Source organism: Cydia amplana, chromosome Z (assembly GCF_948474715.1).
Source record: "Cydia amplana chromosome Z, ilCydAmpl1.1, whole genome shotgun sequence".
NCBI lineage: Eukaryota > Metazoa > Arthropoda > Insecta > Lepidoptera > Tortricidae > Cydia > Cydia amplana.
In genome coordinates this window covers 26311468-26330879 of record NC_086096.1, presented here as the reverse complement: position 1 = coordinate 26330879, position 19412 = coordinate 26311468, and the positions used below count along the sequence as shown (strand labels likewise).

The following is a 19412-nucleotide window of genomic DNA, read 5'->3' as shown; positions in this document are numbered from 1 at the left end:
TTCAAAGTAGAAAGTGCACTTGGATATATGTCTTTGTACTAAAATATTGTGTGTGGACAGTGAATGTGTTTAAATAGTTCATCTTTTTATTTTCAATATAACAATCATGTGTGAACGCTAAACGCCGCTGCTTTCAGCAACCAACTGATAAGTATAACAGAAACAAATGCATCATGATAGGTCAGAAAAGTTATAAAAATTAAAACAAGCACATCACAACACAGTAATCTCATCAAATATGTGCTCGCACACGTCAGTCCACTCTTTCAAATGTATCTGGATACCTACTGGATACAAGTAATTGAGAATACATATAACATTTTTTAAAGTTATGATATGACGTGAGGTTTTTGCTGCCAGCTCTTGGACTATGTTTTTCAAAAGGTAAATAAAATTCCGATTAAAGCTAAACAAATGGAGAGATCAGGAAACATACAAATATGTTGTTTTTTTATTTATCTTAAATAGCTGACTCCTTTCTCTCCGTCTATCTATACATATCTGCACTGGGTAATGGGAATATTTGGCAGAACGGATTGTGTTATGTTTAGAAAAACCTGAATATTGTTTGGTGATAAAGTTTGCCGAGCCTCATTAGCAATGTCCAGTGTCACAAACTAAGGAATACTTTTTTATTTTATATAGAACTTAGTCTTTGCGCGATTACCAACTGTTGCAATCTAATTTTGGATTTTCCTTAATAAACCATGTACCGATCTCGGCAGAACTATTCAATGCATAATTATATTGGATCGATTATTATATGCCTAAAACAAAAACCGACTGTTACCAGCTTGCAAATTATATAAAAATAGTATTAAATATAGCAAAGACTTTTTATTTTTAACCCTTCATGCAGCACTCATGCATTACATAAATTACTTAAATTTTATTTATTTGACAAACATTATGTTACAATACAAGGTGTACGCTCTGTACTACCTAGTACCTAGTTAAAAATAAACATTTTCACTAATTATAAACAACACTATGTCATTATGCATGCCGAATATTACTTAGTGTTTATGAAGATAATTGGCAGCCTAGTTTATGACGCCAATGATGTTCATTGTACTGTTTAAGTTTGAAACAGTGTTCTACAGAAGACTCAAACTACTCAAAGGTAATATCACGGTTTTGGTTACGAGCGGCAGTGGTGGGATAGGATAGGAGTCAGTAGGGCAGCGTGTGTCGACGCCGATGCAGTGCGCGCGCCCTCGCGTACCGCCGTCCGTAGCCACTCCAGCGCCACGCTCTGTAAACGCACCATAAAGTATTTATTTATAAAACTTGTTTTTTTCATGCTTGTATGAAAAAACAATTACGCCAGGTCTGATGTAGAGGTTTCAGGAATCAAGTCATCTAGAGGATAGAGGGTTCTTGCAACCCAACGGTTGAAAATAGTGGATTGTATTATTGTATCCAACTGCAGCTGTAGGCAGTGCAATATGGATAAAAAAAATATTACCTTTCATTATACGTGGTAGAGTCACCTCGAAACATGTGATTATCTTCGAAGCGCCTTCTGTCTTCTGTCAGGCCTAAAATGTTATATAAAAAAATATTAAAATGTTTGTTATTTATAAAATCAAATATCGCATATAGCAAGTAGATACTTTAGATGACCGACCCTGCGGATTCGAGTAAGAGTGTCGGCGACATGAGGGCCCGCGGCAGCTGAGAAGCTGTTGTAGTTGATTGTGGAAGTATTCTCTCTCCATAGCGGTCAAGTATTTCACTCTGTTCTGAGTTTCGAAGGGATCTGAAAATGTAAACATGTTATAAGACACCCATTTTTGCGAATATTTAGGTACTAAGTAAGTAAGAAACTCTTTTTGAGGACATCAATTCACAATACCCACGTACTAATATTCAACGTACCTATGTGGTTGATAAATTAAAACGTGGTCATATACACACATTCATTGTATGGTGAAACAAAAGGTACCCCACTTACTGTTAATCCATAAGAACGAGATAACAACCTAATTTTAACGCACATTCCCTTTGAATCGACCAACGACTAAATTACAACAAAACAGCAAAATGATGGTTACCAATTCGGAGATTATAGTAGGTAATTAGGCCTGTGATAAACTCGCAGTAGAGCAGGTTGTGCGTCGCGTTGATGGTTCTGACGCAGTTGTAGGTGTTGTTGGAGGCGCTCATGCAGAAGCAGAAGGGGCCGCCGGTCCACAGCGGCGCCGTGCGCCAGTGCTCGTTGTCGTGCCGGAAGCAGTTCATCCTCTCAGACTCGCATAACCTTTCCAACTCTGCCTAAAATCAATTAAAACCACAATAAAGTATTCTTGTTTCCTAACCTTATTACCTATGTAAGTACTGACATAAATAAGGATAATACCTTCTTTTTAGCCTTTCTTAACTTCTTCCTTAGTCTTTGTTCTTTTAATTTTCTACGTTCTTCTCTAGCACGATGGACTGCCTCCAAATAGCTATGTCCGAGGCCTCGCATCTTTCTGCAAACAAAAACAGACTCCTAAGTGGCCACAACTCGTTGTAAGTATACGTTTATGAATGAAACCCTAGTCATGACCGGTTACTGACCTGTTCTCTTCGCAGTAACAAACATGTTTATCTTCATTTTCTATGAATAAAGGGTGAAGGCGTCTCTGAAAATCGTCTTTCGGCTTACTAAAGATTCCAGTGTTACTTGAAACACCCCTATTCGGGTTCCGTTGTTCATACTCCGAGGCGTCGAGCCTTGCCGGCCCCAAGTTCGTTGCGTCCGGAGTCGTGCTGCCGAATGTCGTTGTCGACGAAGACGGCGTTGATGATTTCTCACTTTTGACTGCACCCGGAAGTTGGGAAGATAAAATGTCGTCGATAGCGGAATTAAAGTTGGATAGACCTTGCGTAAAATCTACAGGAGAATGTTCGGTGTGCTGGTCCACATGTGCTACCTGTTTCGGACTAGCAGATTCAAATGATTGGGTTATTACTGAAATACTTTGTTCTGTATTAGACGTTGTGATATCGGTGGTACTGGCATTCTGTGTTTCTTTTTCCACCAGCGGGGAATCCGTTCTACCGAAGTAGTTTCCGTCTGTTATAGTAGTAACTTCGGGCTTTTGCAGTTCAGTAACTAATATAAGGGTATTTTGAGTAACATTATCTTCGTTTGTGGAATTACTCTGACCAGTCTCAGCTAAACTAACATTCTTGAATTGTGTGTCGAACACAACATCTTTGGTATTAACGTTTATAGTAGGAATGAGATACTCGTTTGACTGGCTGAACTTTTTATCGAAATGTGTTCCGTTCTTGTGTTTTGATTTAATGCGATGCAATCTTGCTTTTCTGAAAAACTCTTTTGAATTATTTTGAGTCGGCACATCAGTTTTAATCGGTATCTGATCTGTAAACGAGGACGCGTGTATGGGGTTTGTCTGATGTATATTTGTACTAACGGCAGGTTTAGCTGTCTTTAAATGTCTCTTGATTTCCTTTAAATCTTCTAGTTTAGTTTTCAGCTGCCTTATTTGATCTTCCAAACTTAACCTATTAGTATGCCATGCTTTTAAGTCCTTATAAATAACTTGAGAACAGTTCACTTGTCCGTCTCTTTCAATTTTACATTCTAACGACGATTCATTGCTGTTGACGATGGCATCATTGCGTTGTTTATGTTTGTTCCAATTCTGAGCCCGTCGCTTTATTCTCGTCTTACCTATATTATCTTTGGTACGTTCATAAGCCTCTAGGAAGGCCTCCGTCTCCTCTATCAGCTTATCGATTGTGTCAGTCAAGTTCCTGTTCTCGATTTCACTGATAGGTTCATTTTTGGAACTTAAATGTCCGATACTCGGATTTTCCTTTAGAATGCTATCCACAGTATTGGGCTCAAAGACGTCGTTATCGATAGATCTACGGCTTCTCGTGGTGTTGTCTTTGAGCGCTGCGATTGGACGTCGCGCGATGGTGCCGTCCGTCTCCAGCCTCGTGTAAACCAGCCCGCTTGGCGTGAAGCACGCACACTTCTTGGTACTCATCTTCGGGGGCGCCACGCCAATATCGCCCTTAAACAAAAGGAAGTATCATTAAAGCGGAGTTGTTGATAATTGAGGAAGCTTACGAAAATAGTGGACAGACTTTAAGAAGAAAGCTCTCTGAATAAAATGTTGCTATCTCACTACGATTTATTAATAAAGTACCTATATGTAATATAGGTAGAACACATTAAACAGCGTTTCACATTTAGAGTCTGTTCGGAAAGAGAAGACTCGTGGAAAGTAATAAAATCAAAAGAAGGAACCTATTCTATAAATATTTATCCAGGCATTTGAAAGAGATGTTTGAGTTGTCATATGGTCCTCCATTATCCATTGAATGGAGAAAGCTCATGGAAGTGCGCTCACCTCGTACTTGCACTTGTGGCGCCGCCAGCGGCCGGCGACGAGCACGCAGCGCCACTTGCGGCCCGGCGCGCACGGCAGCCGCGCCTCCGCCTGCGAGCACTCGTCGGCGAGCCTGCCCGCCTTTCCGCCCGCTATCACATTTTCTGTCCCTTCTGCATACAACAAAAGTAATCATGTTTATCTATTCATTAAAAATCTATGCATACTTAACATGGCTAAAAGAAATTGACAATCATGGAGTGACAAGCCCGTAGGCATCAGAGCTATTTAAAAAAGCAAACTTTCATACTTACGCACAATATATTTTTTATCGGGCTGTGTAAAGAAAATATCTTGGGCATCCAAACTGGCCTCGTCTGATTCAAGTTTTTCCAAGCTGTCATCCAAAATAGGATTATGACTCTCGTTGGATATTGTTGGTTCCACCGACGCTTTGGAGTCATTATGTTCCGCATCCACATCCTGAAAAACAATCTGCGGTGTACTTACAGTCATCTCATTTTAGTGAAAGGAAAATGGCGACTTGAGAATAGTGTAAGGAAAAGAAGTAAAATAAAATACCTAATATCTACCAGGCGAGACGCAATCACAATAACTAGGTATTAAACAAAAACCCAGGCTACATGCCAACAAATATGCCTTACATCATTTTGGAAAAGAGCTGATACTCTTCAAATTGATGGACCGATTTCTATGAAACATAGCTAAAAACCACCGCAAGAAAACTCGCTTTCACGTAAAAAAATCGCATCGTAATCGGCCCATCACGGCCACAGACGGGCAGGAGGGAGGGAGGTACTCAAAAGATTTTAAATTGGGGTTGGGGTAGGTGTAGGTAGCATTTAACATTATTTTCGTCGAAATCTGTCGAGTCCCTCCACCCCGTTTGTGTCCTTACGTCGTCTTCGTCTTCCTCGTCGTCGTCGTTAGGCTCGAGGAAGTCGTCGTCGGCGGTGTCATCAAAGTCGCTGCTCTCGGCCGAGGGCGCGCCGGTGCTGCTGCCCGGGTTCAGCTCGCGGCTGTACTTGCTCGACGAGTGCTGCATGTCTCGGCGACCCGAGCTGGAACATACTTGCTCCATATATTTGAGGCATAGGGGGTGACAATCGTTTAGGTATTGAAAACGACAAATGAAACTTAAATAATGAATGGAAATCATCACGACACTTTTCGTTAGATCTGTCATCTCCTTACACCTTTAGATACTTTTCGATTGGCGTTTGTCTTTTTACGATTGTTATTTTAGCCACGGCCCCTGATCTTTTATTTATCTAGGTCTTCTAGGTACTAGACGGAACATTTAAGATGGCTCATCATTGGCACTGTCGTATAAATTTAGTTTGACTCGTGTGGCAATTACAAAAATGGATAGCTAGTTGTAGTTAGACCAGTGTATAGGATGCAACAAAATAATACGGTTCGCGGTGTGTACTGTGTGTAGTTATTCTACAAACTACTGGCTCTGGGAGCTGTAGACCCCGCGAATTCCCACAATGGCACCATTTTGAATATTTTCCAAAAACTAAATATACGATTATGATCATAAATGATTATGATTACACCAAAACGGCTGGTCTCTTCTACAGGTCAGGTTGTATAACCACATATTTACCTGTAGAGGAGGAGAGATATACGAACGCAGTTTTCCCAAGCTAAAACGAAGACCGCGAATCTGTGTGGTGATTAAACGGTTCTGCAAACACTGTGCGAAGCAAAGTATGTGTGTAGTGTGTACCTCTCGACAAGGAAGGTGTCCGGCCAGTGCGTGCTTGGCTGGCGGCGGCGCCGCGGCTGCAGCAGCGGCAGCAGCGAGCGGCCGTCCATATGCGCGGGCGGCACCACGCCGCCCATGTCCAAAAACGTCGGCGCCAGGTCGATGTTCAGCACAATGTCGTCCACACTGATCCACAAATTAAATACATTTATGATACAGAAATTTACAAACTTAATATACTTAGGTAAATATAAAAATTAATGGTATTGTATGCATTTAGGCCATAGGTACCCGGCTGAATGTACCTAGTACGCTGCTGGCGTTCCCTCTTTGTACCGCTAGCGAGATACGCTGGATTAAAAATGCGCCGGACCTGGGGTCGCCGCTTTTCTCTCGTAGGCGTTGACCTAACTTTCTTATGAATTTTTTAGCATCAGCACACCAAGGCCCGCTGGTTTCTATGGCTACTGGTACAAAATCGAAGGTCGGCTCCAGATTTGAGTATTTAACCCGTTTTAGTTTGGCGGCGTTTTCGGCAGCAGCTCCAGCTTTGTGCACCGTGTAGCTGAGATGGGAAGGGGCAAATGTGCTTACGCACGTCGCGTCCCAAATGAGGCTGCGTCCTCGCTCCCATGGGACCAGCGTCAGACCGTCTGGTCTTTTTCCGTCGGTCCTGCTTAAGCCTTGGGGCTCTAAGACACAGGGCATATTCGCAGACACCAGTGCACGACGAATAATTTCGTTAATGCACTGGTGTCTGGAGAACCTACCGGCGCAACGAACGCAGCTCAGTCCGTGGTGACTGTTTCAAATATGGTCAAAATACATTTATTATATGCATCTTCATTGTGTATCAAATTTATTTCATAGCTCATTATAAATATGACATTCACTCGCACAATGGTAACACAATTATTACGATCTCTGGTCTCTGGATGCTGCCATATTCTACTTACGTTGGTGTCTTTTGACAAGTACCAACAATGTGACAATGTACGCAGCGTATGACGTCAACCGGAAAGCAAGGCCTTTTATGCTTACACTGTGCCAGGCTCGACACCAGGACCCCTGACGAGGAAGGGCACGCGGATGTCGAACTCGAAGGGGAAGCTTTTGCCCTTCACCAGGCCGAACTGCCCGAGGTGGTAGCCGTGGTCCGAAGTGTACACCAGGTACGTGTTGTCTAGTTCACCTAGTGCTTTCAGCTCTTGATAAACCCGTTCAACCGCCTGAAAACAAAATGAACATTGTCGTCGAATCGAATCGCGGTAGCGGTAGTTTAGTTAAATTGTTTGTGATAGGAAGTTAAGCATTTTCTCTGTGGTAATCAAATATACTTAAAAAGATTTCAGCTGGCATAGGTCATTGAAATATCACTAATTTTTCACATAGCTTGGGTATAGTGACAGCTGTCATCTCCATACAATTTATAACTTTAAAACGCATAAATTGGTTATGTAGCATAATTTCGAAAATCAAATATCCTAAGTACGAAATTCCTAAAGTCGGAACATCCAAAATCAAATTGTCTAATGTACGAAATTCCTAAAGATGCATGTCCTAATACACTTTTAATCGAACGATCTCATTTTCGAAAATCAAATTTCATTTGTACACGATGCCCAATGACAATACTTCGAAAGTCAATATGTCTAGTGCTCAAAATAGCTATTACGTTCAAAAAGCCTAATGACAATACGTTGATAGTTAATAATTATGTCTAGTGCTCATAATAGCTACGTACCTATAAAAAGCCTAATTACAGTACTTTGAAACTCAATATTTCCGAGAACATTTTCGTCCTACCCTAAGTCAACGGACCCCCGCTACGCGGGGCTCCTTTTTCTGGGCGTTTTGCCCTTCGGGCATCTGAAGCTACCTAACGAACCTAACCTACCTATTGATTTACAGCCTTATTCAAACTTTTACGTCAAATATTAGATATAGAAACGATGACGTGACACTGAATAACCTATTCATACAAGCGTCAAAAGTGACGTTTCTTCAAGCAAAAACGTCACTTTAGTCACTTGTTTGACACTAACATATCTCATCCATACAAGTGTCAAAAGTGACGTTTCTTCAAACAAAATTGTCACTTTTGCCACTTGTTTGACACTCACATATCTCACCCATACAAGTGTCAAAAGTGACGTTTGTATTTGAAGAAACGTCACTTTTGACATTTCATGAACGACCAAAAGTCGTGGTATTACCTAAATAAAATTATCAGTTTCGTACGGTAGACTTTATAAACTTAGGTCAGCTAGGTAAACGTAGGACACATGTCGTTAGAACTTTCGCAATTTATACATTTTAAACTTAGGTCAACTGGACGTAGGAAAAAAGGTCGTTAGTATTTTCGTGCACTAGCAGTATTGTACTTTATGGCTCCTCTACACGATGGGCCAACGCCGGCCACTCCAAGGGACGCATTTATGCGTTAGAGGGAGCAAGTGATATTGCTATCTCATTCTACCGCATGGCTGCGTCCCTTGGAGTGGCCGGCGTTGGCCCATCGTGTAGAGGAACCATTAGACATTTAAAACATAGGTTGATTCAAAGAGTAAAGTAAGTATATGGTTGATTAACCGTAGGACATCCATCTTTAGGAATTTTGTACATTAGACAATTTGATTTTCGATGTTCTGTCTTTAGGAATTTCGTACTTAGGATTTTTGATTTTCGACATTATGCTACATAACCCATAAATTGTATTGAGATGACAGCTGCCACCATACCCAAGCTATGTGAAAAATACTATAATCACAGCTTTTCACCCTTAGGAGAGTTATAAGCATGAGTATTAAGGAAATAAATATACAACATTGTATATTTTTATGATTCTTCACCGTGAAACTTGTCGGGGCCATGTCGGCCGCCGGTGAGCTGTCTAGAGTAATATTTACCATGTCCACGCTCTGCAGCGTCTGCAGCCGCTTGGTCATGAGCAGGTCGGTGAACTGCCGGTGGATCGGCTTCATCTTATCCGTCACGCGCAGGATCCACTGCTTGTCCGGGTTCGGGGCCATGTCGGCCGCCGGTGAGCTGTCTAGAGTAGTATTTACCATGTCCACGCTCTGCAGCGTCTGCAGCCGCTTGGTCATGAGCAGGTCGGTGAACTGGCGGTGGATCGGCTTCATCTTATCCGTCACGCGCAGGATCCATTGCTTATCCGGGTTCGGGGCCATGTCGTAAGTCGGAGTACTAATTCAATGCATAAATTAAAGTTATTGTTAAATTAAATATTGATAATTGATAAAGTGAGCGAGTTTCCGAGATAATACCATGAGAATGGATTATACGCTATAATTTTTACATAGCTTGGGTACAGTGCAGAGAGCTGTTATCTCCATACTCGTACAATTTCTAACCTTAAAACGCATACATTGCATTGAGACAGCTGCCACCGTACCCAAGCTCAGGCCAGTCGCCTTCATATGCCTATATCAAACTGAACAAAATGCTTGCAAATATAATATAAAAATAACTCCATTGATGAGGCGTTAGGTTAAAAAGCATAAGAATTCAGATATTTTCGAGCAGTACGTATAGTAAGTACCTACAATACAACGGCTATTCACCTATTTAAAAGATGTAAACACATTATGTAAATTTAAAACAGATACTGTCTCATTTACGCTTTCAGTCTCGTATAAAACATGACCAAAAACCAATGAAGTCGACTAAAACTGTAACTTATGTACAAACAGCAACACACTTAACTGTCCATCGGTGGACCTTATTACAAAAGGCATAAGGTCCACCGATGGACAGTGAACAGTGTGAGCGATGGTACGTATGTAGGCATTGTATGTGTTCTTCAGAAAATCCAGGACGAGGACCGGAGCGCGACGTCGGCCACCGAGCTCGTCTGTTACAGTATATTAATCAAATGCCCGCTCCGAGCGCTCCACCAGCGGCTGCGGCCCGCCAAAAACCGAAACTTAAACACTAATAATGTGTTAACAATCATTAGGCAGGTTACATAAGGTCAGAAATGATATTTTGCCAGGTATTCACAAATCGGTTAACAACTTATGTAGCTAACAGTACCTACAACACAAAATTTAAACGCACACAGCATTCATAGGCTTAGAGGAAAATCTTCCATATCGATCAGATGAAATCAAATTTATTTTTTCTGTACGAACATAGGTACTTATACACATGTTGTACGAGTACTTCAGTATATTTTTTTTTTCTCAATCAACTATACTTAATGATGATTGTTCGCAACGGAAAATCAAGTCAAGGTATGCGGATGGGTAAAAAACCGGCCAAGTACGAGTCGGACTCGCGCACGGAGGGTTCCGCACCATCAACAAAAAATAGAGCAAAACAAGCAAAACTACGGAACCCTAAAAACGGTCACCCATCCAAGTACTGACCCCGCCCGACGTTGCTTAACTTCGGTCAAAAATCACGTTTGTTGTATGGGAGCCCCACTTAAATCTTTATTTTATTCTGTTTTTAGTATTGTTGTTATAGCGGCAACAGAATTACATCATCTGTGAAAATCTCAACTGTCTAGCTATCACGGTTCGTGAGATACAGCCTGGTGACAGACGGACGGACGGACGGACGGACGGACGAACGGACGAACGGACGGACGGACAGCGGAGTCTTAGTAATAGGGTCCCGTTTTTACCCTTTGGGTACGGAACCCTAAAAAGTTGACAATGCGCTTAACGATTACGAAAACAACCGCGCGCTTTAGTTAAGATTAAGATTTAATATATATCGGTTTAATTTCGCATATTGAACGATCCGAGTTGTCGTTTATTTGCGAGCCGCCGGTGCGCAGCTTTCATGTGGTGCAATAATTTATGTGGCGTCCCTACAACCTGGGCGGTGAGTACTTTTACCTCCTTTCAAGGTTCAGTCCGTTTCGCTCGTATCTAACTATGCTACAAAGTAAGATTTTACAATAAATTTTATAATGTAACGAAAGAAAATCTTATAATGTAACCTTAGGGGCAGGCTTGATTAAGACAATTGAGGTTAAGATAAAATATATAGGTATGTATATATATATATATATATATATATATATATATATAGGTATTTTTTATAGGTCTCTGCCCGCGTCTTCAACCACGTAGAAGTCGTTAAACTATTTCAAATATTCACTTATATAAAGGCCCTATAAAATAATAAATAAAAAAAACAATATGAATTAAATAGTTAATATTGTAACCCGTGTTGTTAGTAAGTATGACCTATCCGAGGACGAATCTAGTTTTAGAGGGTTAATTTATCTAGTATACAAAAGCGAACTCACTTTCTTGCGAATAATTTTGCAGCAAACCGCGTGTTAAATATAAGTAAACAAGCAAGTTTAACGCCCCCAAAACCGCGAGCCCGAAATACAACGTCAGACGAAACTAAACGTATTGTGCAACGGGCGCTGTGTGAAGCAAAATGTGCCGCTATCAAGCACAAGGGTACTTGTTGCTAGCTGTCAATAAGGCGTGTTACTATAATGAGTTCTACCTACTAGAAATCGCACTCATCAACTATCGATAATCTGGCTAGGACGTACAGCTACTATTTGATTTGCTTAAAAACATTTTTAGATTACGCAAGACAAAATTAATGCTGAATCTTGACTGTACGCCAGTTCGATTTAGGTGACGTTGGAGTCATGCGTCTAATTTAAAAAAATAAACCAATGCTACCCAAGTTTCCTAATCTAATAACCCATTTTCCATCTGATTTGATACTCGTACCTATAGGTACAGTCATGTGTAAAAATATGGGTGCACACATCATACTCAAAAATATGTCCCATAGCTCTTATGTCAGCGAATTAAGAACTATGGGACATATTTCTGAGTAAATTATATGCAACCATATTTTTACACTTAACGGTACCTCAATTAAATAAAAACCTATAGGGTCCTATTACATATAAATATGTAAATAAGTACCTAAGTATTAGTATCGATAATGACGCTTGAATATTACCAAAACGTAAGATTAGCAGACTGGAAAATACGAAAAGCTGTATTCTGAGATACGGTGGGTGATTATATTTTGGAATAGGTATACTGTTAAAAAAGCAAATAATTTACTTAGTAACATATTATTTCTGAACTGAATACTTCCAATGAAACTTGACATCATTCCGATATTGGTCGCACTTTCCATATAGGTATTTGACAAGCAAATCTTGTAATTTGTAGATCTGTTTCTCGTATTTACGTATATATTTAAGTCGTCTATAACACGTTACTAGAAGCGTAGCTTTTTTAAAAATTGGGAAAACACATTTTTCACAATGTGGGCCTAAAACTCAGTCATCGTCTTGAATTTTTAAGAAGGTAAGATGGCTCAGCGCTCACGAAAAACGACGCACCATTAGATTTTTGTTGAAATATTTACAGAGGACCCAATCTCTCACCCTGAAGCCCACTAAATAAAGGTAAGTGACGTCCGAAAACAAACGTATAACAATTGCCTATGTTACATTGAAATCACGCTCTGCTTGGGGCCGGGGGTATCGATTAGAGAAATGACCTTTCAAGTATCCACGTTTTTCAAAGGACACGAACGAAAGGAGACTCGAGAGCACAATAATTGTCTCCGTCTACCTTTTCACTTAGATGAATACTGAATTCTGTTTTAAATAAGAACAGTCAATTTATAATGGCCATAACCTCTAGCCGCCCAGAGTCCTATAAAAGGGTCTCCGGTTTCATTCTAATTTGAATCATTATTTTGACAAATAAAAATTAATTTTGTCTTGGCACGTTTTGTTGTCTGGCCATCTAGCCAGAGAATAATATTAAGTTTTTCGTGTGCAAAAGTTACTTGTGTGCTTGAACACTGCAGGGTGAGTCTATGACAGACAGACGGACGGACAGACGGACATGACGAAACTAGAAGGGTTCTGTTTTGGCCATTTTGGCTAGGAAACCCTTATATACTGTACGTTTTTATTATTGATAATGTACACGCCATGTATACTAGTATCAATGCTCAATTATTCACGACGACGCAAAAGTTTAATGCACTTGGCAACTTAACGAACTGTTTTATGCTTAGTATAGGTATAATTACCTACTGCGCGTTTGTTTGAATGAATAATCATTGCTCTTACTAGAAGATATACTTAGTCGTAAACTTCGGAAATTCATGTCCTAATTATACCTACGTAATAAATTCTAATGTGTAATTTCGCTTTCTATTATAATGTAAGTTTTTACAATTTCCGCGTTAGACCATGAACCTGACTGCCAGGAGTCCCCCTGTAGTTATAGCGTTAAGTAATGTAGGTGTGTCAGTACTAGGGATTGCAGAACCGGTACTGTTTAAAAGAACCGGGATTTTCGGTACCGGGCAAAAATGGAACCGGGATTTCCCGGTATTTTCGGTACTTTCGGGACTGCCTTCAAAAATCAGTTTTCACATCAATTTTCAGTAAAAAAAAAGCGTAAAACGACCACGAATCTTTCTTAAAACAATAAAAAACTAGTACTGTGAAGGTACACACTTCTTTTGTACCATAATATGTGTCTTTAAGTCACACAATCATTAATATAATTTGGTTTTTGTTCCTAAACTACATGATATTTTTACTATCTTTGTTGATTGGCAAAAACTGAATTGTGGCTCAGTAATATCATCATTTTTTTTAAATATGTAAGACGTTTTGTGAAAAAGGATAAAAAAAGCGGCCAAGTGCGAGTCGGACTCGCCCATGAAGGGTTCCGTATTTAGGCGATTTATGACGTATAAAAAAAAACTACTTACTAGATCTCGTTCAAACCAATTTTCGGTGGAAGTTTACATGGTAATGTACATCATATATTTTTTTTAGTTTTATCATTCTCTTATTTTAGAAGTTACAGGGGGGGGGGGGGACACACATTTTACCACTTTGGAAGTGTCTCTCGCGCAAACTATTCAGTTTAGAAAAAAATGATATTAGAAACCTCAATATCATTTTTGAAGACCTATCCATAGATACCCCACACGTATGGGTTTGATGAAAAAATTTTTTTTGAGTTTCAGTTCGAAGTATGGGGAACCCCAAAAATTTATAGTTTTTTTATATTTTTGTGTGAAAATCTTAATGCGGTTCACAGAATACATCTACTTACCAAGTTTCAACAGTATAGTTCTTATAGTTTCGGAGAAAAGTGGCTGTGACATACGGACGGACAGACAGACGGACAGACAGACGGACAGACAGACAGACATGACGAATCTATAAGGGTTCCGTTTTTTGCCATTTGGCTACGGAACCCTAAAAATTGATAATTTTCGCATGCGTTCAAAATGGGCTGTGGACCTTCGAACATATAATAACAGAACTATCAATACGACAAATCAAGAAATTATTCAGCCAGAATTATTAATTCATTTAAAATATCATTATCATATGTGAGTTTCTTATACCGTGTTTGAATCTGAATTAAAAGTAGTATTTTATTAATTACAAAATTGTCTCTATTTTTGCTTCTAGTTAGTATACAAATATGAAATAACTAATTGTTCGTATAAAATTATTTATCGTACAAACATTTATGCCCTTAAAGTATCAAATTACGCAATTTTATATTGTCGGCATTGTCAAACCCATTGACTTTTTTTTAAATTTATTTTAATGTAGTGGTCAGCCGTAAAAGTCCATCAGCCTTAGACTGATAAAATATATTTATTTTCTTTATAAAACATAAACATAAACATCATGCTAAGTAACAGAAAGCAGTCAAATATTGTACCGGAAATTTTAGTCCCGAAAATCCCGGGAGTACCGGGATTTTAATTTTGAAATCCCGGTTCTTTGCTTGGCTCTAAATCCCGGGAATGCCCGGTACTTTCGGTACCGGTATTTCCCGGGAGCAAACCCTAGTCAGTACGAGCGCTACTATCACAGACGACCACCGATGCACGACCGAAAAAAAGCTCGGTAAAGCTGACGTTTCTTTGGTTCCTTTATTTAGATTTACACATAATATTTGCAATACCTAAGTTAACTCATACAGTATTCAATCTTAAAGTAAAAATAAACGGAAATAAAGACAGTCCAGCGTTATTATCGCCTTATTATCATTGTTTAAGGGGCTTTTTAGACAGTCCCGTTTTGCTCAGGATAGATACTTGACGGGCGATGGAACTTACTCGCCAGTGGGGATTGAAAATATTCAAAACTTTCAGGTAGAGTCTGTGCGGAAAGAGAAGAGTCGTGGAATGTATGGGGCCCAATACATTCCACGACTCTTCTATTTTCGCACAGACTCTATTCGAATATTCGTTCTTTTCTGACGACATATTCGAATATTCGAATATTAAAAAGTAATAAAAAATATTCGAATATCAAAACAGGTTGAATATTCGACAAATTCGAATATTCGAATTGCAAGCCCTACTCGCCAGGGCAACATTTTAAGCTTCAACGGTATTGAATTTTAAAGAGAGCGACTTACTGATGAGTTGTCACATTGAAGAAGAGATGCGAGTACTGTGGCGCGGAGTCCTCTGGCCCGTGGGGCGCCGGGAACGACATCACGAGCAGGACCGGCTTGCGCGCGAAACGTCGCTTCGAAGCGCGGAGGAACGCTATGGAGTCGTTTGCGATCAGGTCCGGGTAGTAATCCTGAAACAATCACGCCTTTATACCTTCACATTTTTATTTATGCAAACGGTAAGGAGCTTTATTGCGACGTGACAGGACAAAAACACCAGGTCGATTACTTCCACTCGTGATTTCGGTTTTTGTGTAGGTAAATACTTATAGAACGCGAATAACTATCTGCCTATGTTATATGCATAACAATCAAAATTGAAACCAATTGCAAAATAATCCTTTTTCTTAGTGTTACGTAGTCAACTAGGAACCCTAGTAGTTTCGGCATGTCTGTCTGTCCGTCCGAGGCTTTACTCTGTGACAATTAGTGCTAGACTAGAAAGATGCAATTTGGCATGTATAATATGATTTGGATATTTCTTTAAGCATCACTATATTGGTTTAAAAACTGAACATAAATAAGGCAATTATAAAATATAATTACATGGGTTCAATTCAAGGGTGGGATTTTAACGAAATTTTGAATATTTTTTTGTTGAAGACTATTGATTTGACTATAGTATATAGATCAGTAGAAAAGGCGCGAACTTTAAATTTTCTAGGGGAGGATAACCCTTCCCACCTATATTTATAAAAAAATTGTAGACTCTTACTACAGTGTTTTCGGTTTGTCATATATTATGATAAGTAGGTATCATACAAAAAATGCCGTCAGTTATACTTTAATAATAAGTACCGCTGCGTGAGCAAGAGACCACTTAAAGCGAGTGGAGTGCTAGTGAAAAATAAATAAGATCGTAATATTTAAGGCACGTCGCCACCGAGATGCTACACCACAGAACGAGTAGAATGGCGATGCGAGCAGCGGGCTCAGCACGGCCGTCGTTTTTATCGACTATCACTATGCCCGTCACTTTCGCACTTACATACTTGTTAGAACGTGACAGGCATGGTGATAAACGATAAAAATGCGACCGTGCTACTAGGGCTGGGTACGTGTCGCCGCCGGTTATGAGCAAACGCTTGCATGCTAGTACTCGCCCGCGCTGACCGAAAAACGTAAACATGCCTTTTGCGCCACAATAACGTTCATATTAAGAAGCCAGACATCAAATCTGTCTAAAGGAGGCGTATCCATTCACCAGGCACACAAGTTTTTACTACCGTTGCGCGAGAAATGTGGAAATGTGGAGAGGAACGAGCGGGGACACCGGTTCCGATACTAACTGCGCGCGATAGCCGTTATAACCTCTTTACTATGTTCTGTGTGCTACACTATGTTTAGACTCGAGACCACTGAATTCATAATTACTTATACCTAAAATAGTACATTACGATACAAGTGCGAAAAATATACCGTACAACATCTAACTTTTATCTGATCAAGTTGTTAATTTAATGTGTTAATTAAATACTTACGTAAGCTAATACTGCCCGTGTAAATAAAAAAGTAAAAACTCGAAATCAGTGTTCTAAAAGTCGATTCACCTTTATACCTGTTTATACATATTTATAATTTAACTAATTGAGAGTTGATGGAGCCTAAAGTTTGTTTTCATAGCCTATGGAAACACAAATGTAGTAATGTCGTTTTTATACCTTTTGGTAGTCATCTCCATGTTTGATCCTTTTGCCGTTCATGTTGATGCTGTAGTTGTAGTATTTGGAGTTCATGATGAGGCCGCCCCACTCGCGCCAGCCGGGGGGGATGTACGACCCGTTGTACTTGTTCAGGTACTTGCCGAAGTAGCCTGCGGATTACAATTCAACTATACAAATACACACATACATTATATATCTACAGCCATGTATAATGACGAAAATATGTGAGCAATTGAAAATCATTTATAACTAATAAGTAAAATACCTACCTAAGTCAAAAATAAATTCAAACTATACAAATACACACTTACACACAGCCACATATAAAGACGAAAATATGTGAGCAATTGGATATTTTAATTTATTTATTTTAAACTTTATTGCACAATATAACAAATAAAGTACAAATGGCGGACTTAATGCCTAAAGGCATTCTCTACCAGTCAACCACCAGGCTAAACAGAAACAGTAGTAGGTGCAGGCATTAAACAAAGAAAAACGCAGAATAGGTAACTTAGACAAAAAAAATGGCGATATATAATACATATCGTTTATAACTAATACGTAAAATAAAATACCTACCAAAGTCGAAAATAGTAAGTAATGCTTTTTTCTCACTCAAGGACACGTGACAAAATAATAACTTTTTTAAACAACTATTAATTATTACTATTATTAGGCCTTATAAATTTTATATGCTTAGAGCAAACCAATCACCTATGCTATGGTATGTCCACATTTAAAGCATTAATTACTTTTTAATACTATTTCGTCATAATTACCTACGTACCTCGGACTTAAAATACGTAAATACCTACTCGTACTTAAAATAACGAGGAATATATATAACGGAAATTCGAATCCGTGAAAACATTCGTAAATATTCTCGCAAAATTACCATTTAGGTACTTCCAAGAAATAACGCAGTACTAAGTACAATACTAGAATTCCAATTAAATGGCAAGAATGAAAACGATGGGAGGTTCGGAATAAAAAGCGCTGCGAGGCAACAAATCATTGTTCGTTGAGAGACAATGCTGCTCAAATTTTAATTTCGGAATCTTCAATGCAAATGCAGAGAGTCTGGAGCTTCATTTTCGTGGCGGGCGAGCCAGGAGTGCGGGGAGTGCCAGGACCGACATCTCAATAAATTACTTATATTTCCTGCTTGCTTGCGGTCAAGCGCAATCTATTACAATAGGTAAGTCACTAAGTAATAGGGGGTATATTACCGCAATGTTCTGCCGCCAGAGTGCAGCACTAGCGCCTATCGTAAACCATAGAGTAACTTATACAGACTGTGCCTTAAACTGTTTTTGACAAGATTTCACAGATGATAAAATAGGCATGAAATGATGCATCAAGGCGGTTTGTTTACAGAGGGCCTACCGGAAAACAAGAAAATCAAAATTTAGTTTTTTTAACCACAGTTAGACTATTGCGACTTGGGTATACATACTACATTTTACTAAATACTAAAAAAGGTTTATTTCAAGAAATATAAACAACATAAAGTAACCTAAATAAAATACAAAACTAAAACTACTACTTAAAAAAGGAAAACTAAAAATCTATATCTAAAGAGGGCCCCTGGGGCATAGTACCAAAGATACTGGCAGCATTTCCTCGCTGAATTGCAACGCTTATTCGTTGAGCGAGGAAGCTGCCAGCTCTTTTGTCCCCAGTGACCTCAACCAGCCGTTTGGCCAAATATGTAAATAGATTTTGAGCTCCCGGACCCCACGGACCGAGGGTCTCAACACCGAAAGGAATAAAGTTGTAATTGGCGTCGAGACCCCCGTATTTCCGCCTCTTGAGGGTCTCGGCAGCTTCGGCAGCAGCACCCGCTTTCTTGGTAGTACCGTGAAGGTGAGACGGTGCCAGTGTGTCCACGCAGGTCGCGTCCCACACCAACACTCGTCCCATCCTCCACGGAATCAGCGACATACCATCAGGTCTCTTGCCATCGTCCCGAGCTATACCGGCCGGCTCGAGTATCGCAGGCACGTTGACGGTGACAAGAGACCGGCGGATAATGTCATTGAGCGTGGCGTGACGAGACAATCGCCCCGCGCTTCGCTGGCAAGACAGACCATGACGCCCCATCTGATCCACATCACTCCCACAGTGGCATATATGCGGCGCACAGATTGGAACCCCCAGGCGTAGACCAACTGCCACA

The 19412-nt window shown here is 39.8% G+C and overlaps 1 protein-coding gene across 1 annotated transcript in view; it reads right to left on the bottom strand.

The window, feature by feature from the left end:
* Positions 1-1022: 1022 nt before the first annotated feature.
* The window catches only part of LOC134661374 (extracellular sulfatase SULF-1 homolog), a 78750-nt gene continuing 60360 nt past the window's right edge, over positions 1023-19412 (bottom strand). The window contains exons 4-17 of the mRNA XM_063517420.1: positions 17228-17379; positions 15528-15697; positions 9000-9297; positions 7132-7319; positions 6112-6276; positions 5275-5437; positions 4670-4838; positions 4377-4528; positions 2566-4037; positions 2363-2477; positions 2058-2277; positions 1631-1762; positions 1469-1541; positions 1023-1255 (exon numbers count right to left, since the gene is read on the bottom strand). Coding sequence (XP_063373490.1) covers positions 1174-1255; positions 1469-1541; positions 1631-1762; positions 2058-2277; positions 2363-2477; positions 2566-4037; positions 4377-4528; positions 4670-4838; positions 5275-5437; positions 6112-6276; positions 7132-7319; positions 9000-9297; positions 15528-15697; positions 17228-17379 — 3551 coding nt within the window. The 3' untranslated portion in view covers positions 1023-1173. The remainder of the gene's footprint in view (positions 1256-1468; positions 1542-1630; positions 1763-2057; positions 2278-2362; positions 2478-2565; positions 4038-4376; positions 4529-4669; positions 4839-5274; positions 5438-6111; positions 6277-7131; positions 7320-8999; positions 9298-15527; positions 15698-17227; positions 17380-19412) is intronic.